The sequence below is a fragment of the Haliotis rufescens genome, unplaced genomic scaffold (assembly GCF_023055435.1).
Source record: "Haliotis rufescens isolate VD_foot unplaced genomic scaffold, xgHalRufe1.0.p SCAF_17, whole genome shotgun sequence".
NCBI classification, from domain to species: Eukaryota; Metazoa; Mollusca; class Gastropoda; order Lepetellida; family Haliotidae; genus Haliotis; species Haliotis rufescens.
In genome coordinates, this window is record NW_025963857.1 from 5757208 (window position 1) to 5784023 (window position 26816).

General features: G+C 42.4%; 1 protein-coding gene across 8 annotated transcripts in view; it reads right to left on the bottom strand.

Moving 5' to 3' along the window:
* Window positions 1-26816, bottom strand: part of LOC124142019 (inositol 1,4,5-trisphosphate receptor type 3-like) — a 244393-nt gene that overhangs the window by 20703 nt on the left and 196874 nt on the right. For 4 of the 8 annotated variants that reach the window (XM_048397454.1, XM_048397456.1, XM_048397455.1 and 1 more), the window contains 33 exons: window positions 25967-26077; window positions 25131-25208; window positions 24846-24978; window positions 24203-24312; window positions 21115-21147; window positions 19632-19748; window positions 19056-19197; window positions 17765-17864; window positions 17466-17520; window positions 16407-16534; window positions 15833-15932; window positions 15237-15344; window positions 14788-14924; window positions 14268-14335; window positions 13857-13912; window positions 13543-13704; window positions 12934-13172; window positions 12370-12454; window positions 11716-11903; window positions 11107-11220; window positions 10790-10874; window positions 10589-10675; window positions 10066-10170; window positions 9490-9561; window positions 8878-9010; window positions 8176-8314; window positions 7370-7525; window positions 6490-6646; window positions 5828-5925; window positions 4730-4768; window positions 2882-2981; window positions 2333-2383; window positions 703-897 (listed from right to left, as the gene is read on the bottom strand). In XM_048397454.1, coding sequence (XP_048253411.1) covers window positions 703-897; window positions 2333-2383; window positions 2882-2981; window positions 4730-4768; window positions 5828-5925; window positions 6490-6646; window positions 7370-7525; window positions 8176-8314; window positions 8878-9010; window positions 9490-9561; window positions 10066-10170; window positions 10589-10675; window positions 10790-10874; window positions 11107-11220; window positions 11716-11903; window positions 12370-12454; window positions 12934-13172; window positions 13543-13704; window positions 13857-13912; window positions 14268-14335; window positions 14788-14924; window positions 15237-15344; window positions 15833-15932; window positions 16407-16534; window positions 17466-17520; window positions 17765-17864; window positions 19056-19197; window positions 19632-19748; window positions 21115-21147; window positions 24203-24312; window positions 24846-24978; window positions 25131-25208; window positions 25967-26077 — 3681 coding nt within the window. Of the gene's footprint in view, window positions 1-702; window positions 898-2332; window positions 2384-2881; window positions 2982-4729; window positions 4769-5827; window positions 5926-6489; window positions 6647-7369; window positions 7526-8175; window positions 8315-8877; window positions 9011-9489; window positions 9562-10065; window positions 10171-10588; window positions 10676-10789; window positions 10875-11106; window positions 11221-11715; window positions 11904-12369; window positions 12455-12933; window positions 13173-13542; window positions 13705-13856; window positions 13913-14267; window positions 14336-14787; window positions 14925-15236; window positions 15345-15832; window positions 15933-16406; window positions 16535-17465; window positions 17521-17764; window positions 17865-19055; window positions 19198-19631; window positions 19749-21114; window positions 21148-23293; window positions 23315-24202; window positions 24313-24845; window positions 24979-25130; window positions 25209-25966; window positions 26078-26816 lie in introns of all 8 variants that reach the window. The other 4 variants (XM_046510397.2, XM_046510471.2, XM_046510559.2 and 1 more) reach the window with 4 other exon arrangements.

Below are 26816 nucleotides of genomic sequence, written 5' to 3' on the forward strand. Positions count from 1 at the left end.
TGAAGGCGCGCAATAAACCAAGCCACCGAGCCCAACCACCAGAAACAGATAGGTGTTATTGGCATCTCATCTGACGTATATTATTTATTTTTGTTTCATTTAAAAATGCGAGAAACGAAGCAAGAAATCATTGCATTACGTCAACCATATTACAGAGTTTTTGATAATATATTTTATTTGTTTCATAATGGCATATATTTCTTTAATGTGAAGAAAGATAGTGTGGTCCAATCATGCATGCTTTGACGAAAGGTTCCACTAGAAACAGAACAGCTTAGTGTAGGAGAGTTTGGATAGATAGACAGAAAGTAATGCAGTGTTCCTTCAGTTGTAGCAGTACAAAAAACAGTGATTCATAAACCCAGAGCTCACAAGGGCTGTGAAGGTTGTGTATGATTTCCACAATGCATTGGGTGCACAAAATACATCAGTTTATAAACAAAGAAACAACAGAAGTCCATAAAGACGATACAAGAATGAAATGCATGTTCAAGCGCAACGCATATTTCAGCATTGATTTCATTATTATGATAAACATACCGCTTCTCAAAGCATGCCAAGTAATGAGTGAATTGCCTGAAAACCACGTGTTCACATGCACATATTTCCGGATTATGCAAGCAACATTCATTGCATTCTTCTGTCAGGCATTCACACCTTAGGCACAGGGTGTGCACATGCACAGGCGATGCACGTGCTTACCTCGACCTTGACATCAGCGAGTTCAATGTCAGAGTGGTCACTCATCAGGGCTTCGTTGTCCTTCGGGATGCCATTTAGGAGCTCACTTCCAGGTTTGGATTTAGGTTTTTTCTTCTCGCTACTTTTACGTCGCCATGTTCTTTTTCGCTTAAGTCGACCGTCATCCGGGGGTTCGACAGCTCGACATAAAGCTTGCTTTAAAACGAGGCAAGTGGTGTTAGTTAGAAGAGATTACGTGGTGGATGGCATGTTTCTTGCCATTCAGCATTTTTTCAGCTACATAGCCGTCTCAGCCTGGACAAGACAAACCAAGGCTTGAGAGTCGACCAACACCATTCAATTCAGCTTAATGAGAGACGAGTTTCCCAGTTAGTGAATTTGTGAATATTATTGTTTCCCATCAAAGTCAGCGTTGTTCCAGCTAAAGCAAGGCGCTATATATAAACGAGCCTTGATCGGGTAAACCTGTGATTGACATCATGAGCACCGATCCATGTACGGGGACGATGGAACGTAATCAACCAAAATCACAGTCTGACCCCCCGATCTGTTTTAGTCGGCTCTTACACGCTTGGTATCTGTTCGGATCTCCTGAGGATTCCAAATACAAATACTATGCAGACGTTGGTGCCATCCGTACCCATTTTAGTTTCTTACAACAAGCAATGGGTGTAGGGTACCTACGCTGCCACGATATCGATAAGAAGAACAACACATGTAAGAGAAGACTTACTCAAGACGAAGCATAGAATAGATACTCGCAGATGACACAAGTAACAGAATGAAGCAGTCAGTGAATGAAGCAGTCAGTGAATGAAGCAGTCAGTGAATGAAGCAGTCAGTGAATGAAGAATATGAGCACACACTGCTACACGAGATGAAGAGACGAGAGACGTTGGGAAAGTGATGAGTTCAGAGTCGATGACAAAAGCAGCGGTGTCATTGCGTATTGAAGATTGACAACGGCAGCATGTGTCTATTGGCGACAGATGTGATGTGCAATGCGCGAAGAGGCATATTGCGCTTTGTGATGGAGACGGTGATTGGCATAATGGTATAAACTGATACAAAGACGGGAGAAGCAAAAGAAAAAAAGGTCTTTAATTTATAAAAAATATAAGCGTTCACATACAGGACAATCTAGAATGCAAGGCTATTCTGAAAGGTAACGTGTTACTGAAAGTGCAGCGCAAAACATTGTTAGATTTTGTGACGTACATCTCTAATGTACGATTCTAGGCAGTGCATGGGTCAAATTGGGGCTTTGCTTAGGTGGTGTTAGTTAACAGTTTCGTGGACACAAAAAGTAACATTCAGCTTCTTGTGAGCAAAGTCCAAAGTGTGATTCTACCATCTAAATCCTCTATAAGTATATGCATGTCTAATTATTAGATGTTTCGTAGACTAGCATAATTACGAATGAGAGGTGCTATAAGATTCTAGGTCCACAGTTCCGTGTAGGACAATTCCACGTTAAAATCCCAGTGAAAAGACATACATGTACTAGTCCAACAGACTTCATCTGACTGTGGTTTTAATGATCACCACGTGTTGTATTCGTGCGATGAAACCGCACTTAACCTTCATCTAGTCTCACTAAGCACGTGCTTGAAGGGACATTGTGTCTTACCCATCCGCTAAGTGCCTCCATCCGCATCTTCTGTTCGTGGAGCTGGATTTGCTGAAAATTAATGATGACAGGGGTTAGGTTTGAGTCATGTAATCGCTATAGATAGGATGGATTGAGTGAGTGAGTGTGGTTTTATGCCACTTTAGAGCAATTTTCCAGCAATATCACGGCGGGGGACACCAGAAATAGGCTTCACACATTGTACCCACGTTGAGAATCAAACATGGGTCTTCAGCGTGACGAGCGAACGCTTTAACCACAGATAGTATGGACAAAACCATGCATGCAATTCACGTCCTCTCATCCAAATGTTACAACAGAAAAACAACCATAAATTTGACCTTTGGGGTATCTGGCGTCCGTTTTGATTCCACACGTGCAAAATGTGAATTTTTCGGTCTTTTCCGTCGAGAAATGACACGAATATTTTAGATATTTTACGAATGCTTCAAGTTTTGTCTGATTTTGTACTTTATAGTTATGAGACGTTATGTATGTTTGAAAATTTGAATATACATGCTATATAAGACTTGACGTATCACAACGTACCTGCAAAGCCTTCCGTCCAACCGTGAGCGACGTGTTGTAGTTGGTCATATTAGACAGTGCTTCTTTCACCCGGCTCTCGTGTTGTGCCAGCAGAGACCGCCTTAAAAACAGCGTCGTGTAACATGCAGTTGTTTCCATTCACAATTCAACTCGGTATACAGGGTATATGGGAAGGATGAGCTGCTATAGCAAATTATACACAAAAACTTAAATCTTAAAAGAAAATGCAATAGTTTAGCAAATATTTTCAGGTAAATGCATTTGAGCTTCTACCAGGGTGGTATCTAAAACAGGTATTTGTCAGAGCAAAATAAACCTGAAACGGAATAAGAATATGAATAATTGCTACAAATATCTAGTTACAGTGGTGCTGGGAAAGAGGAATAATCCGGTGCTGTGATGGATGCAGAAGAACATACTTGCAGGTACCAAAACAGGTATACGATGAAATTACCAAAAGTATATTGCCGCATGTGTTACCATAGTTACCCGCTCTTCATGAATATAAGGTACGTGTTTGGGTCTACATAACGCTCATATGGGGAAGGAGGTATGCTTTAAAGTTGCCCCAACTCCACTGGGATCTAAATGTGGTATTTACCTTATTAAATTAACCGCAATGAAATAATTTCTAAATACAATGTACATTTCGCATAAAATTATCTCTGATAATGCATGTGGCAAAATGGCGATATTCAGCGCGATAAGCCTTAAAGGCATGTTAGGAGTAAGAGATTAAAAGTTTTTAGGCATCAAGGAAATTCATCCAAAATGTAACAATTATTTTGTTGAGTCTTTTCTAACCTAATGTTCTAATTAAATTAGGACTAGGGTTACTTGGTTGAGTCTAGGATATCTACTCTAGGTTTTTCACACAAAAAATGGATGTCGCATAACTATTCATACCATATCTGACAGGTATTTCTAAGTGAAATGTATACTACATGGTTATATATTGGACGCGGTGATTCCACGTTTTGTATAAATTGGGTAGTACATTATCACTTTTGTCAGATACGGTCATATCACAACTTTAAAAAACCACATACGTACTATACATGTCAATGCCGTGCAGAATGCCGAACTAATTGAAAACTTAAAACTAAAATTTAAAAAACCTAAAGTGCACGCAACTATTTACTAGAATACAAAACCGTGAAATAAATCAGTGCTACTCCGCGAAGTATATGACATGGCAATAGCTATAGAGTGCCCTGAAAGATACAATCTGCAGAAAAACACCTGGAGAAAGACCCGATTGAAAAATAATTTCTTGAAATGAAAAATCGTTTCCTCGAAATTCCGTTTTCTTATGAATTCCGACAAAGGTGATACGAAGAGTGAGTGAGTTGGTTTTACCGCCGCTTTGAACAGTATTTCATGTCACGACTGCCAGCCTTATTATTGGAGGTGCCCCAAGTGACGCATGTCGTAGATGATTATTGCTTGGTGAAGGCACTAAGCACGTTGCTGACAAAACAAGAATCATAATCGGGGAGAACTTGACATTCAAACCCATGACCAGCGAATCCTGGCACGACTAAGGGACATAACTCCGAACAGCGTTTGCGCCACATTAGAGCATCCATCTCAGCGTTCTACAAACTAATCATGATAGACAACGTTGAAGTAACAGTAATGGGCGGCACACCTTGTGTGCGAGTACGGTCCACGAAGTACATCCCATGCAGTATATTCAACTGGACATGCAAACATGAACGCCGACGCCGTGGTTCTGACGTTGTTTCCATTGTCGTTGACGATGAGTTAGTTACTACAACACTCTACAAGCCTAACCTCACTCCGTGGCCAACAGTGTCACAAACGACTACATGCCAAACAAATTACCCAGCTCCTTTCCGCCGACTCTTTTTCAGCAACAAATATCTAGAAGAGAAACACGACGTCAATCTGACAGTGCCTTCACCCACGACAATGAGGGGGGCGCAAGAGGCTGTGGAGGAGTGTCGCCATTACAGGCGGAGGGATGGGGTCGATGGACGGGAGACACTGTTTAGGGGTACCGGTGTTGGGTTCTTAGAAAGGTAACTTAATTTACCAAAAAGGCAAAAGTACCGTGATCATAAAATATATTAATAAGCGAAAAGCAACTATAATATAGGTTGTATGACTAGACAGGTGAGTCGCGTGGATTGTATGACTCGGCAGGTGAGTCGCGTACATTGTATGACTCGGCAGGTGAGTCGCGTACATTGTATGACTCGACAGGTGAGTCGCGTACATTGTATGACTCGGCAGTTGAGTCCTACCTGAACACGTGTCAAGACAATCTCCATAAAAAAAAAACATGGTCTAATGCCACGGGGGTCGAACCAAAACTTACAAATCCAATCTGGAATTTGTAAAGTATGTTTCTGCTGGACAATCGATATAATTTGTATCAACTTTAATTTTAAACACCGAAATAACGTTTGAAACCCACTGCGAGTACGTATTCAGCAACGCAATTTTCAAAGAAATAGGTACGAAATTGGAGTTATATCCCGAAAATCTGTGACCGAGATCAGTTTATTCTGACATATAAAGAAATCAAGGGGTTGGGTATGCATTTGTTTTCGTAGTTACGCGTAGCTACTGTTTCCTAGTATGTTTCCTAGTATGTTTCATAGAACATCATCCTTTGTCACCGATAATTTGCCTGAGAGATATCAAACCAGCTACCGGAAATTCTACCCCTGCTTCTGTAGTTTCATCACTAAGGGCAGATATGGGCCAGGCATTGATGTGATTTCCCTCGACCAAGCCTAAAGTACGTCCCTGCTGCAGGTATTTCCTAGTCTTGATCTAACCCTTCCACAGCCTCGGTTATTACAAGAGACACTTCCACTCTTATTAATATCACACGGTTAAATACAGGACTGTAAGATGGCCATTATTGTGCGCCTGTGCCCCACATGTTAGCGCTAACAAGGACAGACAACTCACTTCTCCTTGATGGAATTGGTGGAGATCTGCATCCGGTCCCTCACCGCCATGAAGAACACCTCCTCGCGCGTCGACAGGAAGTACTCCAACATTGATTTCTACAAAACATATTATCTCATCAAACACGGAAACTTCAAAGGTTCTCCACTATCCCGGGTGATGACCTCAGGGAGGTCCTTTTTCAAATCAATGTCATAGTTTCTGCTTCAGAATGACTCCACTCTTTACCCTCACGCAGGGCGGAATACGCATTACATCATACAATCTAATCAAACATGGAGTGAGTGAGCGAGTTGGGTGTAACGCCGCTTTTAACAGTATTCCAGTTATATCACGGCGTGTCAGCTTAATGTGGGAGGAAAGCCCGAAGTGATGCAGGTCTAAGACGTTTACCACTTCGGTGAAACCCACGAGCACGGGTATGGTGCTGACAAACCTAGAAACATAATCGGGGCGAACTGGGATTCGAACCCACAATCATAGGTTTCTGGCGTGCCCAAGGGACGCAACTCTGCACAGCGAATCGCGGCGCCTTAGACGACTGGGCCACCCGTGCCCCCCTAATCAAACATGGAAACTTCAAAGGTTCTCCTGAGATCCTGATACCCGCACGTGTAGGTGCACGTGTACATACCTGCACGTGTAGGTGCACGTGTACATACCTGCACGTCCCTGTTGGCGTTGAAGAGCATGATGCAGATGAAGGCGAGCACCTCTCGGGCAATCTCGTCGTTTCTCCTGGCGAGGTGGGGCAGAACCTTCACAATCACATCCTGTTGGTTAATGGCGATCTGCAGATCCTTGATGTGGTTCAGCTGCCTAGAAAATGAGGGAGGAAAAGAATGACGGTCAAAACAACGCCATGGTGTGGAATCCGATCAGTAGGTTGTGTGTGTTGTTAATTCGTCGGCGTCAGCAATATTCCAGCTATACCACGATCGCATTTACATCAAGTCTGGCAAAGCAGTGGTTAATATCAAGATCGACCAGGTCACACGAATCTCAACTACTGATCCCAATTCAGTTGGCTCCTATGACAGTCTGTTCTGATCGTGAACCCTCGCAGGTCCCAAATAGATTACCTCTTACAAACTGCATGGGCAACTACTTATATACATGTTTGCACATCATGTGTTTCCAAACAATGTCTCAAATTGCTGCCCATGAAAGTGATAATTGTTCACTGGAATATCAGGTTTCGAAATTAAATAGGCCATGAATATGAAGCTGTAGCCAAAGCCATGTAAATACTGCTCTACAAAGAACCACTCAGTCTGGTCTCAAAGTGTCTTGTTCACTTGACTTACGACAACACTAGCAACTACCATACGAAGAATATTGAAGCTCTCTAACACCTATCGTAGCTGTGTGCCAACAGTTGTCTCAACAATACAAGGAGTTCTCGTGAATGACCCCGACTCTCTGTTTGTCGTAATATTAAGATAATCATCGAGGAGAGACCTAGCGGTGATTCGTTTCGTGACAACTTAGCGCTATGACGTGTCAGGAATACTAAGAAAAGCGATAAAATGTTTGATATACTTCTTGATCTTGGTTTCGCTGGTCCTCGTGTCCCAGTCATCAGGTAGTTTCCGCTCTTCGTTGTGGATGACAGCCCGGAGCAGCTGGAGACAGCGGACGTCCAGTTCCCAATGGGTGGGGACATTCTGATTGGCCTGCTTGGCCCCTGCCGAGATCCTGTTATAATCGTGTTTTTAAACATTTTTTAAATGTACTGATGAAGCATGTGTTACATAAATGGTTGCACATGTAATCACTTTGACGTTAATCAGATAGTGTAAAAACAGACATACTGACATTTAACTTGTTGATAGTTTGCACAAAGTGACAAAACCCGTTCCATATCCAATAGAAATCTCTGCATAAAGCAGAGTCGATAGTACGATTCCGACTATATCATTAGCATGTGTTTATGAATCACCATCAAACGCATCCTTAAACATGTGGCAATAATGATACGTTTTCTCTTGTTTTTTCCAATTAATAAATTAAAACTTTATAGTAAATAAAATATTATTTGGTGAAAAGGACATATGACAATCTATACTCTTTACAGACAGTGCTTTATCATACACATAGGAATTCCGTTTTAAATATACAGTCAACTATGGTTTTAACTCAAAAGGACTACTTATTTTAGTTCGTTATAACCGTAATTCGTTATAAACATATATACAGCATATATACAGCAAATGGCTGGGACAAAAAACCCAGTTCGTTATATCCGCTAGTTCGTTATATCCGCTAGTTCGTTATATCTACAAGTTCGTTATATCCACAAGTTCGTTATAAGCGTGTTCGTTATAAACGTAGTTTACTGTACTTACGCTAATTGTTCTATAAGTTTGAAGGCCGTGCCGTAGCGCTTGGCTATTTTCTTCTCGCCGCTGTTGACGAAGCACTTGACCAGGTGCTGGAACTCATCGCCCAGAGGAAGTTCTTCGTTGTCGCCTATTATCGTGTACTCTACAGGAGAAGAAAACGTGGTTCTGTCAAGTTCACACTTACAGAAAATGTACACGAAGCAAGCAATAACTAGATTTCATTAGAAATATTTAGAAATTTCAAATGTATTTGCATCACACGGTTCAGTCCATTGTTTAATGCCTTAGTCACATATCCACCGATGCCGGGAAAGATTAGTTTGTCATGCCCGAAAAGGCTGAAAATCGGCAAACTTGAGAGATACCCGACGGGGCGCCGGATGATCATCTGTGAGCATTGGCCATGTTTTTGACATCGGGAAGACCCCGGTGGACACATCGGAGAAAATAACTCGGAGTTTAACATCGGTTTTTAGCAATATTACAGGCATATTATGACACAGGACATGGGCTTGTACTCATGTTAGGAATGGAACATTAGGTTTCTCTGGACACGCTTATCAGGTTATCCGATCTCTCCTTTTCATAGTGAGTTTGACTTCAGCTATATCACGGATAAAATTCGCATCTTGAAATCATGACCAAGTCTCCTTGTTCAACTGTGTCTTATGGGACTAGCGGTGTGGCAAGGGATGGTGCTCTTACCCCTCTTGTTTTTCTTGTACTTGAGCTGTGCACTGACGGTGTTGTGCCCGCTGTGCACGACGCTGCAGTTCTTCGTGAACGTATGGAACTTGGCGTTCAGCTCCAACTCGGATGCGTAGTACTCCATATTGCCCTTAAATACAGATTCAAACACAGCTGTAGGCTTATATAGAACGACAGACCAATTTGATCACTGTACATTTGTCACATGATTATATTATAGATGGCAGAAAGTTTATAAAAAAACCCATTTCCACGTGCATTTCACACAGAATGAGAAATGGTTTCGGTTTGTATGTAAGTACCTCCTTTATTCCGATAATGTTCCGTCACTCGATATGAAATTTTATTTACTCTGAACCTTTAAATATCATCCATTCATATTTCATGTTATGTAAAATAGCTGGTGTATTTATAATTTCTTTTAATTAAATGTTATGAGTGATATGTTTACGTTGTTAACAATATTCCAGTAATATCACGACTGAAGACACAAAGAACCAGTTTCATACGTTGTAGCCATGTTGAGAATCGAACCCTGGTCTGGCGTGACGATTCAACTCTTATTCAATTTGCTATAATTATGTCTGTTCTCTTGGCCATCATACGTACCTTGCGGACTGCACTGGTGTTGTTGTCAAACCTCATCTCGCCTGTAAGCTTCTCCAGCACATTCACCAGGACCTGCACACATAAATAACAACGACATGATCATCTAGATCTGCGAGACAGACACCGGACTTCACTCCAACATTATCAACAGCTCATGTAAGCACATGTTGTCCAATGGGCATACCGACTTTGCATTATTTTTTGACATGCAGACACTTTACCTGTTTCTGGGAATGGGGGAGTGCTTATTGGGAAGTTGTTTTGTTGTTTAACGCCGCACTCAGCAATATTCCAGCTTTATGACGGCGGTCTGGAAATAATCGAGTCGGGACCAGACAATCCCGTGATTGACATCATGAGCATCGATCTATGCAATTGGGTTGCGATGACATGCATCAACCAAGTCAGCAAGCCTGTCCACCCGATCCCGTTAGTTGCCTCTTACGACAAGCATAGCCGCCTTCTACGGCAAGCATGGATTGCTGAAGACCAATTTTAACCCGGATCTCCATGGGTCTTTTTGAAGGTAGGCAGTGTACCATCATTAACGGTTATAAATTCATCATTAAAGCCTACCGTCTTTGAGCTGTTGGACACGGACACGATGGTGGTGACGCAGGTGACCATGTTCTTCATGTGATGCGGGCTGGTGATGTGGGGACCAAGGACGTCACACAGAGCCTGGGGACACACAACGTCAGATGTTGATGATGCCGTTAATCTGCTTGTCATTCAACCGAATTATTTTTTCCTTTCTTATCGTTGAATATTGACAAATAAATATAATAAAAATGAATTATGTAATAAACATAAACAAAATGAATACATAAGACATTAGTTGAATTGTTTGTTTATTGTTTACGCTACAGTCAAGAATACTCCAGCAATATGATCGCCTCTAAATAGTCAGGTCAAACAATCCAGTTATTAATTTTAGGAGCAACGTGCGACACCGTCGGGTAATATAACATGCAATCACCAGTGTCTGAGCCTGGCCACAAAATCCAATAAGTCCCTGTATACATTTTGGGCTGCCGTGAAGCTACAGTAACACTGATTCCTCACGGAGCCTCCATGCATCCATGACTAATATACTCACAGTGAGAGCGTTGGCAAGACTCTCGGTGGCGTACACCTCATTGGGGTATACATCTTTGTCCGGGAGGTAGAACACAGTGTAGAAGATCTGCAACACGCGAGGGTGGGCGAACATAAATTCATAAATTCTCCAGGAATGTGAATATTTCGCCGTACATACAGCTATACATGGGATTATTGCGGACGAGGTTGTCACACTTACATGGAGGAACGGCATGACGGCGTCCAGGATGTAGTAGAGCCCGGCGTGCATGACGGCGCGGGTATCGTGTCCCTCGGCCACAAAGCTGCAACACAAGCAACCGCTGCTGATGAGGATGTGGTGTTTATTGATATACACGTGTCATTATCAGCATCTTTATGACACGTACATTGATGAACCATTATTAAAAGAACCGTTTTACCGTTTGCTTAGTCACTTCGTTATTTGATTAAATATAGCCAGAGCTGGCACAATTACACAGACAGTCTACAAAGAACGCTTGCTACAATGACTAATGTTTGATCTGATGGGGGTACCTCTTGGGGGGCTCAGACTTGAGGAGCTGTGTCATCCTGTCTGGATGGTGTGAGAAGTAGTCGATCAGCTGATTGATCTCACCGCTCGCCGACGTAATAAACTCCCACATGTCCCTGCAATGATTATGACAATAATAATAATGATGATTATGACAATAATAATAATGATGATTATGACAATAATAATAATGATGACAATAATGATAATAATGATAATAATGATATTGATGACGACAATAATGATAACGACGACGACGTCAATAATGATAACGACGACGACGACGACGACAATAATGATAACGACGACAACAGTAATGATAACGACGACGACGACGACGATGATAGTGATAATTATAGATTATAATGACCATGCCCCCTGCTACTCAAAGTATAGGTCTTAAAGTGATAAGTCCAATGCCATTGGCACAATGGCGAATCTAATACACTATGAATAGCATGGTGTGTGCAAACTATCCGAATCCGGTGCCAAAACACAATTTAACTGTTTATGAGGGCAGTTAATACGCAGGCAGTCCATGAGACACAATTGTTTATTTCAACAAGCCTTTTTATTGTGTATTTTGTAGCCCCTATATTGCATGGCCTCACTTGTCGTGCTGCAGGTCCGCCGCGCCGCTCTCCACCAGGTTGCTGGTCGTCTTGATGTACACCCACAGCATGAACTTGATGAAGGGCTTCTTGAGGTTGGTGTCGATGTGGGGGTGGTTCATCACCCACAGCAGCTCCTCCACCGGCAGGATTGTCTGGCACAGGGACTCGATGAACTTGTTCTCCCCCTACAGGATCAGAGTGAGTGAGTGAGTAGTGGTCGAAGCTGTTGCTGGCAGTTCTGCCACAATATCACGAGGGAGTGAGTATGGTTTTACGCCGCTTTTATCAATATTCCAGCAATATCACGGCGGGGGACACCAGAAATGGGCTTCACACATTGTACCCATGTCAGGAATCGAACCCAGGTCTTTGGGTACGCTTTAACCTCTAGGCTACCCGATCGCCCCCACAATATCACGAACGACACAAAGTTCACATATAACACCCATGAATCGACCAGTGGATTCTACGTGACGCGTGGATGCAACCACTAAGCTACTCCACTATCCAAGAGAAATATCTTACACGAATATGTAAGCATGGATAGTCACATCACGTTTGTAAGAGGGTCAAGTGAACAAAAGGGACCAAGTGATATCAAATGGATAGATGGAACGTTATGATGAAGGTTTATAAAGAAAACCTATGTACCTCGGCGCATGTTGCTAGCAGGTCGACCAGACTGATGAAGTACGTCAGATGCCCTCGCTCTGTCTTGTTAGTAAGGATCCTTTCCCTGAAATAACCAATAACGCTAGGATGCATATACATGTTATAAGTCCGTCATACAGACCCTTAAACAAATAATACAGCTCATGCAAGTCTATGATATTTGGCAAGTCTAGATCTGAAAATGAAGAAAACCTCTTGGTGTCTTTTATATTTTTTTATAAGTAGTATTTAACGACTGTTTTTTTGCTGTTAATTATGTTCATTTCAGAGACTAGATGTTAGTCCAAGAGGTTATGTATACTATTACTTATTGAGAAAAAAACATTACAGAAACACATAATACGATACGACGAAGGAAATGAAAAGTCTTTTCGCGTATTAATCCATGGCGAGTTTTTAATCTCTTAAGATATTACTCAAGGAAAGAGGGGCGTAATGTTTTTTGTAGTGAGGACTGAGCACACAATGTAATAAAAACACCCCAAACAATATTCATGATCCCGAACATTTTATGGTTCCATCTTGACGTTGAGAACCACCGACCTGAGATCTCTAGGCTGGTCGAGTACATAGGCTGCCTTCTTGAAGGTTTGCATAATGTACTTCATGACCAGCGCTTGATTGCGTTTGATTGTAAGGTCCAGTCCTTCCACCTTCACGAGGACCTTGAGGAGTTCCAGGAACTCTGGAGCGCGATGCTGGTTCTCCGCGGACAACAGAACAATCCTCTGGATTTGACGGGAGTACACCTTCAGACAGGTAGCCTGGTTCCCGATGAACAGCTGTAACACGGTGATTCAGGAAGTAAAGTACTTGCAAAGCAACTGCACTATGAATGACGCTTTTAATTCGAATTAGTGCTTTCCAGAAACTAGATAATATCACTTGCCTCATAAACCACGTGTAATATCTAACAAAACAGAAATTAAATTGGAAACAACAAATTATTAGATTTGGATTGACTGAAATCGATAAGATATTGTCTTTATCATCGATAATTTACTGGCACGGGTTAAAACAAAATGGAAATTCAGGAAAATATATTTTGCCTTTAGTTTTATTGATCGGCATATACTTTCAGAGGATTTGAGGAAAAAAACTCGGCCGTTGTGTTAAAAAAAGCCATATCGCCAAATGGATGGCTTTAGGTACCTCTTTGAGCGCCAGGGCAAGATCTGAGCGGACGATCTGGACGTCGAGCAGGGTGTCCAGATGGTCAAACAACTGCTCCTGCACGCGCTGGTTCTCTCTGGTCAAAAGCTGCAGCAGGTACAGCGTCTTCTTGAACACCGTCTCCATCCCCTTGTACTGATCCTGCAACGTCATCGACAACACAAATGTTGGTGTGCGAGTGTAACATCGTTCTGAGCATGCATCAGATTCACATTGTGATCGAAGATACGAACAGATGTTCCTTCAAGCTTGAAGCAGTTTAATATGTAAGTGAGGTAAAGGGTGTTACTTACAACTAGCCGACTATCAATTTCCTGAGAAAGTATGTCCAGAACAATCTTCAGAAGTCCTAAAAACAAAGAAAATGAAACGTTTCAGAGTATTAAGCCTCATACATTCAAGTAGCTTTTTCAACAGTGTAACCTTATTACTCGAACGCCATCTTCTCGTCATATCATTTAATACGATGCATCTTTTTTGTTATTGAACGCCGCACTCAGCAATATTCCAACTATATGACGGCGGTCTGTAAATAATCGATTCTGGACCAGACAGTCCGGTGAAAGGATAATCGATCCACGCAATTGGGATGTGATGGCATGCATCAACCAAGTCAGCGAGCCTGACCATCCGATCCCGTTAGTCGCCTCTTACGACAAGCATAGTCGCCTTTTACGCAAGCGTGGGTTGTGTAACCTACTGACCGTGACTGATCATGATGTTCTGATTCATGTGGTGAGGTTCATCTGGAGTCTTCGGGAGGTGACAGAACCTGTAAAACACAGCGTAGAATCAGAGGCATGGTATGTGACAGTAGAGACATTACTACCATTTATGTCCTAATTGACCATCTTTACACAGATTACAGGCGAGATTGCATGGTGTCCATTATAATCTTTCGACGAACATACAGTCAACTACGGTTATAACGAACTCAAAGGGACCACTAATTTTAGTTCGTAATAACCGTAGTTCGTTATAAGGATATATTCAGCATATATGCAACAAAAGGCTGGGACAAAATAAAAAAGTTCTTTATATCGGTAGGTTCGTTATAAGCGTGTTCGTTATAAACGTAGTATATTGTACGTCGGTTTTCCAAACATGAACAAGAATGTTGTATACAGTATACGACATACTTGTTATAAATTATAAATACTTGATATTTTCATATTGTTATATCTTCAGTTAAAATTTTATACAAAAAGAAGGGAGATCACTCACTCTGCTAATTCGTCGAGGACATCACTCATCAGTTTCACCTGCTGGTCATTCAGCTTTGCACGTGACAGACGTCTCAAAGTTGGCAGTGACCTCTGAACCTCGCGGTGGACACGTGCCGAGTCGTGGGTAAGTAGCACCTACAAACATAGTATAATTACACAGGCATGAGTGAGTGAGAGGTTTGTGTGTGACATGGTTTATTTCTTTGTTAAACACCAGTCAACAATATTCCCGCTATATCACGGTGACCTGTAAATAGGTGACCAGGCAAACCAGTGATTAATGTTATGAGCCACAGTTCCGCCTTTATGGTGCGTCACACAATGACCTTTGGGGGAATATTGTATCTCATATGTGTAACTATGAACCTGTTAAAGATAAATACTTTAATAATGAGCAGCCGTTTGAGAGAAAATCAAGTTAAAATTTAAGAGTTAATGAACACTCACCTGTGCTCTCTGCGCCAATTTAAACATGTCGTTCTGTGAGGAGTACATCTTGTTCAGGATGTCCAGGGACTTGACCACCATCTTGTCGGACTTGTAGTTCGACAGATCCTGATAGAAAACACAAATGTCATTGTCAGAATATTAATGGCATTACACATTACCATCACCCGACACATTCGCATCAAAGAAATGGTATACAAATATTTCGTTCAGAGATATTAGGAACCCCCAGCTTGGTAAAAGGATCGTCGTGACTTCTTACTATGGTCTCATGAAGGTATATAGGTTAACCCGATGTTAAAGGGGGAATGAGGTGCAAGCGTATTGACTTCTTCCCGAGGCAAGGTAGTTAACTGACTATAAAAGTCCAGTTTCCACTGTAGGTTTAACTACTTTGCTTTGGGAAGATGGGTATTGACAGTCCCAGCAAGTTGTATTCCTTGTCTACTAGTTCATATTTATCAAACTACCAGTAAATGATAAGCCTAATTACAGAAATACAATGTCTCCGTTAATTATATGGTATTAATTACAAGGCCTAAAACTAGGCAGGTGGCGGGAGAGTCTAATCAAGGGGCTACACGTCTTGTACTGACCAGAAGCACTGCAGTGGTGCTGTCCAGATCAAAGATGGCGGACGCGTGGAACATCTCCTTCAGCTCTTTCAGCACGTCTTTCTGCTTTTTCAGCGCCTTCCTGAAAACACGACAGTCAGTCAGTACATGGACCCACATGCATGTAGAGAATAGCGTCCGAGGCGAAAAGAGCGAACGCTTTAACAATTATGCAACCAGTGGTCCCACTATACACTTACCATACACACATAATAGAAAGCGATAATATACTACTCAAAAGAAGTTAAAGAACACCCGATTCTTTCATATTACTATAGTTGATCTGTCTTGGCATGTGAGATTGACTATAGTAATATGAAAGAATTGGGTGTTCTTTAACTTCTTTTGAGTAGTATATATAACGTGATTACATGATGTTCTTTACATTGGATAAATGGTGTTTATTATAGGAAATATGAATCATGATACAAGCATTATTCTGCATCTTGTTAAGAACCTGACATGTTTTTTAATTCTTATGATTATTTTTGCGTTTCGTTATTACTGTTGATTATCATCATCATCAATATCATTTTCATTATTATCAACAACTTACTTTGACGTGTCTGTAGGGTCGTACGTCTCGTACAGAAGGGGTTCTAGCACAGTCTGGGACTTCTTTTTGATTTTGACAGCGCCCTGTTTGGCGCCGAGTTCACCATACTTGAACTTGGTGACAAAAACCTGCAACAGGGGCGAATGATGGTATAGGCTACAGTCTTAACAAGACAGTGACGGAAACTTGATCAGGCAAACCTGTGGTTGACAGCATGAGCTGGGCAATAAGGGAACGATGCAACGATGGCAAGATCACATCGTAACCAACCAATCCCTATTTAAAACGGCTTTTACGATAGACCTTGAGATGCTGGGGTCCAGATTACCCCAAGACACAAAGAGAGCTTTGTAATAAGAATGACGGACGTGAGCTAACAAAAATCATTTAATTAATTTTCATAATGATGGAATAAAAATTCCTTTACCAAAGAAATCTGATTCACCGGATGAAGGAGTAAGTATATACTCCGAAACGTTGTGTCCCTCATACAAAAGAGTGAGTGAGTGAGTTGGGTTTAACGCCGCTTTTAACAGTATTGCAGTTATATCACGGCGTGTCAGCTTAATGTGGGAGGAAAGCCCGAAGTGATGCAGGTCTAAGACGTTTACCACTTCGGTGAAACCCACGAGCACGGGTATGGTGCTGACAAACCTAGAAACATAATCGGGGCGAACCGGGATTCGAACCAACAATCATAGGTTTCTGGCGTGCCCAAGGGACGCAACTCTGCACAGCGAATTGCGGCGCCTTAGACGACTGGGCCACCCGTGCCCCCTCATACAAAAGAAGTGACATTCATAAATTCTTCCATATTTTTTATTTTTTTTGTATTGATTGAGTTTGGTTTTACGCCGCTTTTAGCAATATTCAAGCAATATCACGGCGGAGGACACCAGAAATGGGCTTCACACATTGTACCCATGTCGGGAATCGAACCCGGGTCTTCGGCGTGACGAGCGAACGCTTTAACCACTAAGCTACCCGACCGCCCCTTTTTCTTTTTTTAAATTTTTTTTTATAAAATCGACAAAATAATTTAAGTGCCAGCAAACTCACCTTCAATCGTAGATTTCTTTGGAATGTCAGGAGGAGATCCAGCACCCACATGGCCCTGAAAAAAGATGTGAATATAATTTACATGAACAAACAATATCGGTCGGTATTCATTTAACTATCTGTGTCATTTATCATGTTTTTCGGTGTTTATGGAATAAGTACGCTTACGGGACGATTATCTCATCTTCTTATTCATAACAATTATTTTCTCTTATAGGAGGGGGTCAACGACACAAATCATCTTCCTGGGATCCAGTGAACGACTGTTTTATAAACTGTCAGCCTATTCCACTACTTACTGGTATTTGGCATTGACGATGGCCTCCATTTCTTGATTCTGTTCGAATCTGGTTGTGTTTCTGTACTGGGCGACAGACTTGCTTGACTCTTTCGAGTAGCCTGGAAATAGCAGGTCGATTTTCTCACAAACGTTGTATGAGTGAGTGAGTGAGTGAGTTGGGTTGGGTTTAACGCCGCTTTTAACGGCATTACAGTTATATCGCGGCGTGTCAGCTTAATATGGGAGGAAAGCCCGAAGTGATGCAGGTCTCAGACGTTTACCACTTCGGTGAAACCCACGAGTACGGGTATGGTGCTGACAAACCTAGAAACATAATCGGGGCGAACCGGGATTCGAACCCACAATCATAGCTTTCTGGCGTGCCCAAGGGACGCAACTCTGCACAGCGAATCGCGGCGCCTTAGACGACTCGGCCACCCGTGCCCCCAAACGTTGTATGAAAGGCATGCTGTTAGCACCAGGAACCATGCTGGTGTATTCGTTACATACAATTAGTTCGGAACTATAACTGTAGGGAACGTTTACACTTGAAGGGGCACCACAAGGTACACATTATACTCATCACTCGTTCATAGGGTTGGTTGGTTGGTTTGTTGTTTAACGCCGCATCTGCAATATTCCAGCTATATGACGGCGGTCTGGAAATAATCGAGTCTGGACCAGATAATCCAGTGATTAATATCATGAGCATCAATCCACGCAATTGGGATCGATGACATGCATCAACCAAGTCAGCGAGCCTGACCACCCGATCCCGTTAGTCGCCTTTTACGACAAGCATAGTCACCCTTAACGGCAATTGTTCATAGGGGCATTTGTTAATCCATACGATTTCATTGGGTGAGTGAGTGAGTTTGATTTTACGCCTCTTTTAGCAATATTCCAGCAATATCACGACGGGGGAAACCAGAAATGGGCTTCACACATTGTACCCATGTCGGGAATCGAACCCAGGTCTTCGGCGTGACGAGCGAACGCTTTAACCACGAGGCTACCCGACCGCCCCGATTTCATTGGAAATGATACCGTACAGATTAACGGGTTAACTTTACACCGTGTATAGCTATCAGTGGCAAAAAGGGAGTGAGTGTGGTTTTACGCCGTATTTAGCAATTAACCAGCAATATCACGACGGGGGACTCCAGTTATAAGCTTCACACATTATACCCATGTAGGAAATCGAACCCGGGCCTTCGGCGTGGTGAGCGAACGCTTTAACCTCCAGGTTACCAAACCGCCCCTTAGCGAATAAACAATAGCAGCAATGTTTTCTCCGTTTCTAAGTGTACCTTTGCCTTTGTCCTTGTCCTTGGGAAAGGGGACGTCATGCCGCCCGTCCAACAGACTGAGTAATGGCGGCAGCAGCTTCCTGACGTCATCCAGATCCATGTAGTAACCGAACTTTACAAGATGATGCAGAAGCCGGAGAACCTGGTGATGGGGAGAGTTGGGATTAATGGCCCTTTGAAATGTACTTCCGTTGATTCACAACGTCTCAGCTGAAAGTCACATGTATGGTACTGATGGACATAATCACGGCAGTGGAATCTGGGATTCCAACTCACCCCCTGCGTAGCGGATCCTGGATCTACGCAATTGGGATCAATTACATGCATCCACCAAGTCAGCGAGCCTGACCACCCGATCCCGTTAGTCGGCTCTTACCACAAGCATTATCACCTTTTACAGCATGCATGGGTTGCTGAAGATCTATTCTCTACCCGGGTCTTCACGGGTCTCGAGAGAGTGTTGATAGGATGGGTCCTTGCCCGTAATTAATGGTACAGCTGAAGCAATGTCACAGCAGGGGGATCAATAGAATGGAGATCACAAACTACCCACGCAAAATCATGTGCAAAACTTACCTGTTCTACGAGAAGGTTCAGACCGACCATTGATGCCGTCATGGTACAGTTCTGCGCAAGGAAGTCCGCTAACCAGTCTCTAAGCACTGGGAAGATGGTGACAAGGTCCTTTACCACCTATGTTATAAATACAAGACAATGACGGACAAACCTAGTGTTGTAGTGGAATCACACATTCGACGTTTCATATCCACGTAGTTAAAAATAGATATTAAATTTAAAATTTCTAGAAGCTCGACATTCCATACCAACGTCATAAGTGAAGCAGCTTTGCCTGAACCACATACCCGAATACGTTAAAACATTTGAAACGGGACGACACAATTTGTAGAGTGAGAGGTGTTAAGGATGTGAGTAGGTTAACCAATTGTTAGACTGTAATAAAAGACATATGATTGAATGAGTTAGTTACTGGCGTAGAGCTGGGTATATGTAGATATATCACTAGCAAGCCGCCCGAGCCGTGTGATATAGGCACGATGTGAGGTTAGGACAAATATCAAACTCAAAGACAGGATAATAAGTGAGAAGGTTTTGTGGATAATCCCCTTTTCGTGCACCCCTTGTACGTTTAGTGCTGACTAATCACTTTTCCTCAGAGTGTGACGTCTTTGTATTTAGGGCAGTGGGCATGTAAGTTCAACTTACTGAGGCGTGACTCGTGAATGATTTTAAACTAACCATGTCATTGTTGAAACATAACATTGGATGTATTCTCATTTCATATCTGTATCCTAAATCCAAACCAAAAATTAGACAAACGATTCCTCTTTAATTTATTTATTTCCAGTTTATATAAATGAGTATAATCTAACGCCGATGTTAGCACTAGTCCAGCCACTACACGGCAGGGGACACAGCTTCACACATTATGTGGAATGAGTGGGTGAGTCTTTAAGCCGCTTTTAGCAATATTCCAGCAATGTCACGGCGGGGACACCACACATGGGCTTCACATTGTACCCATGTCGGGAATCGAACCCGGGTCTTCGGCGTGACGAGCGAACGCTTTAACCACTAGGCTACCCGACCGCCCCTCACATTATGTGGAACAAGTCGTGGTTCCATAGTGGGATTCGAACCCGGAACTTCGGTTTAGAAACCAGCGTTGAAAGCCACCCACCGTCCCCTATGTTATCACAGCGTTCATCCGAATTTCTCTATGCATCGTAAATTACTTTTTAACACTGTATTTGTGTTATTATTATATGACTGATGCCATTCTCTGTTCACATATATATTTCACGGGATTGTAGTTTGTTTTGCACCTAGAAAGCAAAATGATTCACGGCATTCACTCGTAGCCTATTTACCAATATATTGCTGTCTAGTCTCATCTTCCCAAGGCAAGAGTGTCCACAAGCCTGTATCAAAGTCTGGTTTTTGACCAGGCTAGTGGATACTCCTGCCTCGGGAAGATGTACAACTGTATGTATAATACACATCAACATACAATCATCACGTGAGCCTACAGATACTTTACCTCGCCGCTGTCCCGTCGTTCGGCCTTGTGCTCCTGGGGTACGGGAAAGCAAACAAAGGCTAATTAGCGAGCAGGTGCAAAGAGTCCCCACCCCACGCTCTCCTTTGCCCCACCCTCCCGAGTGTGGCAGCATCCCAGTGAAATCCCCTAAGTTCACACAGCAGAACGTTTGATGCAAACAAAACCATTCTCATCTTCTAATCAACGAAAATGTCAGACTTTAGTACATCTATGTTCTACAGGTAAAACATAACGGATGCGAAGTGTTTAACGAAATGCTACGACCTACGGGAATTAGGATGAAATCTACAATTATTCTAGACACAGGAAAATAAACTCTTCGTGATATCAGTAAGTCAGCGACATGCAAGGCTCCGGTGTAGTATACAACAAGAAGTGTTTACGTAATCTGCGGGAGCCTTGTATATCAAACATCGGGCGAGATAGCAACGCTTGGGGAATAATTATGTGCAGATCACAATTCACTGACTGGCATAGATTTCAAAAGAAAGAAAAAGAATATTAAAAAAACATGCACTTCAAATGTGCAGCGAGCACCATGCACGTGTGCGTGTGCACCTCAGGCGTTCTGCCACCACATGCACCTCTACTGCACGTTAAAACTACCTGGTATCATCACACGGGGCCTCGGTTACATGCATCTTCCCGAGGCAAGTGAGTTAACTGACTATAAAAGTCCAGTTTCCACCCTTGCCGAACTAGGCTGGTATTATGGAGTTACATTTTGGCTGGACTAACGAGTCTATGCATAGTCCAATCAAAATCGCAAACCGAAACCGAAATCCGGTTCGTAAAGTGTCATGCAGATTTCGGTCGACTGCAGGATTTGTAAAACATGTGCACCGCTAAATCGTTGTCAACAGATATTTTCTATATCTTTTCATGTTTTTAATCAAGGTGCTCACGTGATTTGATGCACTTCCCGATGTAAGACTCGTTTTATCACAATATAGATCTTGATTATCAATCAGATCGTCTTGACTGGGCGCCACCGTTTTGTTTGAAGCAAATGCAAGTGATACGAGAGGTTGAATCTGATTGGTCAATAGGAGAGGCATAGAAAGGACATAACTCGTAATAGCCACTGGTGGCGCTACGATCGAGCCCAGGAATTCCAGCCTAGTTCGGCAAGGGTGGAAACTGGACTTTTAAAGTCAGTGAACTCTCTTGCCTCGGGAAAATGGGTTACATGCCGCTACAAAAGAGTGACATAGTTGCACCTACACTACACAGACAGTCTATATTGATGACTTTGCTACAATCAACCATTACGGGTATATACCACTCTACGGGGGACAATGCTAATTCTACCACAGAGGTCGATGCGATTGTTCATTGTCAAGAAGAATCTCAGTCGGTGTAACTGTTCGTCTAATGTCACCTAAGGCTGATATACAAGTTTTGATTCAAATATATCATTTCCGCAGTAATTAATGTCGTGCGTATTCATGATCTATGTGTGTTGAATCCTCTTTGAAATAAGTCATGGCCTTGGAAGTATTTATGTTCGTGTCTGTCACGAGAAAAGGGTTAAACTAATTAAAGCGGGAATTAAGAATAGCCACCGAATCACATTAAAGTGACACCGTGTTCGCAAAACGGATGAGTGGGTCCTATCATGCAAGAAACACCCGTCGTGAAGGTCAAAGTCGAGGTCGAGGTCAAGGTCGAGGTCAAGGTCGAGGTCAAGGTCACGCCAGATTAGACCGACAAGCTTTCAAGTTAGAACACCCCGATGCGCCAGCCCCAGGTCTATTTTCCAACTGATGAAGTTTCAGTTTCGCACACCTTCCCTTTGGATCATTTCTATCCCTTAACAAAAAATCGGAGTGAATCTTCGGACGTTACACACTGATGCATCGCGTTGGTTAGTAAAACGCATTCGTGAGAACACAGTACTCCACTATTGCAGGTAAGTGCACGACAAGGACAACACACATGTGAGAGACTTGACGAGAAACGCCCATCCCAAGTGTTACCACTTTGATTTTAACAGTGTTAAACCCACCCACCGTGCACACGAGTGAGTAAAGAAAACGAAATACAGAAGGTCAGATGTCACCACGCTTTTCGAAATGCGAGAAGATTGTGTTAGTGAAGTGTTGGAATAGTAGATGTTTTCAGAGAGTCCACCCAAGAGGGGTTCTTGCGTTCTTACCGGTCCGTTTGGGTTTGTGGTCTGTAAGGATAAAATGCTAATAAAAAACATGGACGTGATACAACTAACTACAATGACAATGGCATACACGTACTAGTTTTCTACAAACTGTAGAAGGTCATACTGGGGTGCGTGAGGTAAGATGAATCTAATGTGACAAGAATTGCAAGAACATCTACAGAACGAAGTGCCCCCTGTGCTTGCAATCACACTGACATGCTTCTGGCATATCCGTCAGACATCATTCTTCCAGTCTGGCTCAGTGTGACTGCCAATCAGATTTGAACTTACTAGGCCACAATAAATTACTTGATATATTTTTATATCTTTTGCAGATGGAGGACAAATTCGAAGGAAGCAACTGAAATTATGTCATCACTTTGAGACACTTTTAGGTAAAGACAAGTGATTCGGTACCTACGATATAATGTCTTGGCTCGGAAGTTTATTAATTTGTTGTGGCCTTCCTTGTTGTGATTGGGTACCATAGTAGCATAACTCCAGGCTAACCAAGGATGAACATCGTATCAAGCTATATATTTTTTTCCAATAACAATTCATACCTTACCATGTATAAAAATCCAAATCGACCATTTTACAAATGTAATGGCATACAAAATACATTTTCCGTCCAAGATAATTCACTCATTTTCGCGAATATGGCTTTTCTGTAAATGTTTTTATGAAGGATGGTGTCAAACTTGGTTCAAGATTCAAGATTCCATACACATACAAGTTATAGGTTCATGCAAGCAATGTGCACAAGATGTGTCCTTTTCATCACAACACCGGAAATGCATCCTTGCATTGACAGAGCATGCACAGAGAGACAGATGAGAGAGCACTCTACAGAGACTAGCCACTGGCCCCGGCTGCATCAGGTCCATCCTGACCACGAGACATACTTACATACTGAGTCTGTTCCCGGTCCGAGTCCTTGGACCCTACGTACTCGTAGACGAAGCAGATGTTGGGGTTGTCGAGCACGGAGTAGTTGTTGCCGACGTCCACAAACAAACCTGGAAGGGATGAATTCAATGACTGTTATTGCTTGTGCTCAGCATTCGGGTACTTTGAAGTTGGAGACAGTTCTTTGAAATGATGTAGAAATCAAAGAGTCAAATCTTTTTCCATAACCACACGAAATGGGAATTCCATGATCTGACGACGGCAATGGGGATTTGTATCAAGTGGATGTTTGTTTGTTTGGTTGTTGAACGCCGCGCTCAGCAATATTCCAGCTATATGAAAATATCTGTAAATAATCGAGTCTGGACCAGACAATCCAGTGATTGATACCATGAGCATCGATCCACGCAATTGAGATAAATTACATGCATGAACCATGTCAGCAAGCCTGACCACCCGATCCCGTTAGTCGCCTCTTACGACAAGCATAAACCCAATTTTACGGCAAGTATGGGTTGTTGAAGACCTGTTCTACCCCGCATCTTCACGGGTCGAATCAGTGGGAACTACTGGATCAATTTGTTAGCGAATCAAAAGCTATTACGTATGACACTAGTGCCGTGGAGAGAATCCCGACGCCTACCTATGATGAGTTCACAGAACTTGGCCCTGATGGAGTCTGGCAGCAGCTCGGACTGGATACACAAGAACACATCCTCCCACGTCACGTAGCCGAACTCTCGCGTGATCACATGGATTGCGAAGTCATTCCGGCCCTGGACATGATAATACAAACATATGTGAAACATTTAATTTAACAATATCAGATGACCGTAACTCAGATATTTGACATGTTTGAACAGTTAGCTGGTGTAGGTTTGGTGTAGGGGACAATTCGGAAGACGATAGACAGAAAGGGGCTACTCACAAAGCAGAATGCCTGGAAGAGCTCCAGTTGGTGCAACAGGAACTGGTATTTCTCTTCGTCATATTCAGAACTGTTGGGCTGGTAACAGATAAAAGGAGTATTTAAGTTCGCAACGACGTACAAGCTGCTACAAATTAATATATTAAATATTGAAAGCCATAGTTTAGTCGCGTTGACAGCATGAGTGAGTGAGTGAGTGAGTTGGGTTTAACGCCGCTTTTAACAGTATTCCAGTTATATCGCTGCGTGGCAGCTTAATGTGGGAGGAAAGCCCGAAGTGACGCAGGTCTCAGACGTTTACCACTTCGGTGAAACCCACGAGCACGGGTATGGTGCTGACAAACCTAGAAACATAATCGGGGCGAACCGGGATTCGAACCCACAATCATAGGTTTCTGGCGTGCCCAAGGGACGCAACTCGGCACAGCGAATCGCGGCGCCTTAGATGACTGGGCCACCCGTGCCCCCGTTGATAGCATGAACACCAATATTGAAGTCAAGACACACACACCCTTAAAAAAACAGGGTTAACATTTTTTGTTGTCAACATTAAATTTTATACCAACTCTTAGCAAGCGTTAAGAGAAAACAAGTAATTCGAGACAAACGAGTTCGATATATAACAAGAGAATACACGTAACGCAGTTTGAAATTAATCGATATTCTAAAAAATGTAATCAATATGTTAACAACAGGTCTCATCTGTACACAAATGAAAGAACACAAATGACAGATTGTCACGAAATCGTATGCAAACAAATGTCGTCCCGGGTTGATGGTAATGGAATCCTGGGTGTTCCGGTAATCCGTGCATTGTCCTACAAGGCTAGACTCACGTCAACAAAGTGATGCAGGGCCACCCAGTGGGAGCCGCCGTCAACAGAGATGTAGACGATGTTCGGCTTCTTGTTGATATTCTGACCACGGTCCATTAAGTACACACTGTCCTGTAATATAATATCGACAAGATTACAGAATGTCAACGAAATTGAATTGGTTTTAACAAAAAGGAAATATCGTGGAAGCCATTCGTGATTGGTGACTGGTGTTTAGAACTTCAAACACCACGGGAGATTGCTTTTTCGACAAAGTTGAGTACACCATTCTTTGTCTGAAGGATTTAACGGTTTGATGACGCTATCTGGTATACACGTCCCCGGTTTCTGGAATAGGTACAGGACCGACACAGATTGTTCTTATACCGAAGATATAATCTTACCTTCAATATACATAATTATGAATACATTGCCCAAAATTTACAGGGTTTTAAATTTGTACGAACCCCAATACAACAAAGAAATAAAAGAAATTCTATCTATTATTATCAATATATTGAACCAGTAAAGTGAAATGTTTGGAATATAGATGGGGCGATTGCTTATGTCTGATTTACGAATTGGTCTGTGTGTTTATTCAAATTTATAGCAAGCCAGCTTATGGAAAACCTAAAATGTACGCTAAAAGAAATAAGTGAGTGAGTATGGTTTTACGCCGCTTTTAGCAATATTCCAGCAATATCACGGCGGGCGGGGGACACCAGAAATGGGCTTCACACATTGTACCCATGTACCCATTAATCGCCCCTGATTTTCAGCGTGACGAGCGAACGCTTTAACCACTAGGCTACCCGCCCGCTCCTAAAAAATAAATAAAACCACATGGATTGAGTTCAATGATACGATTGAA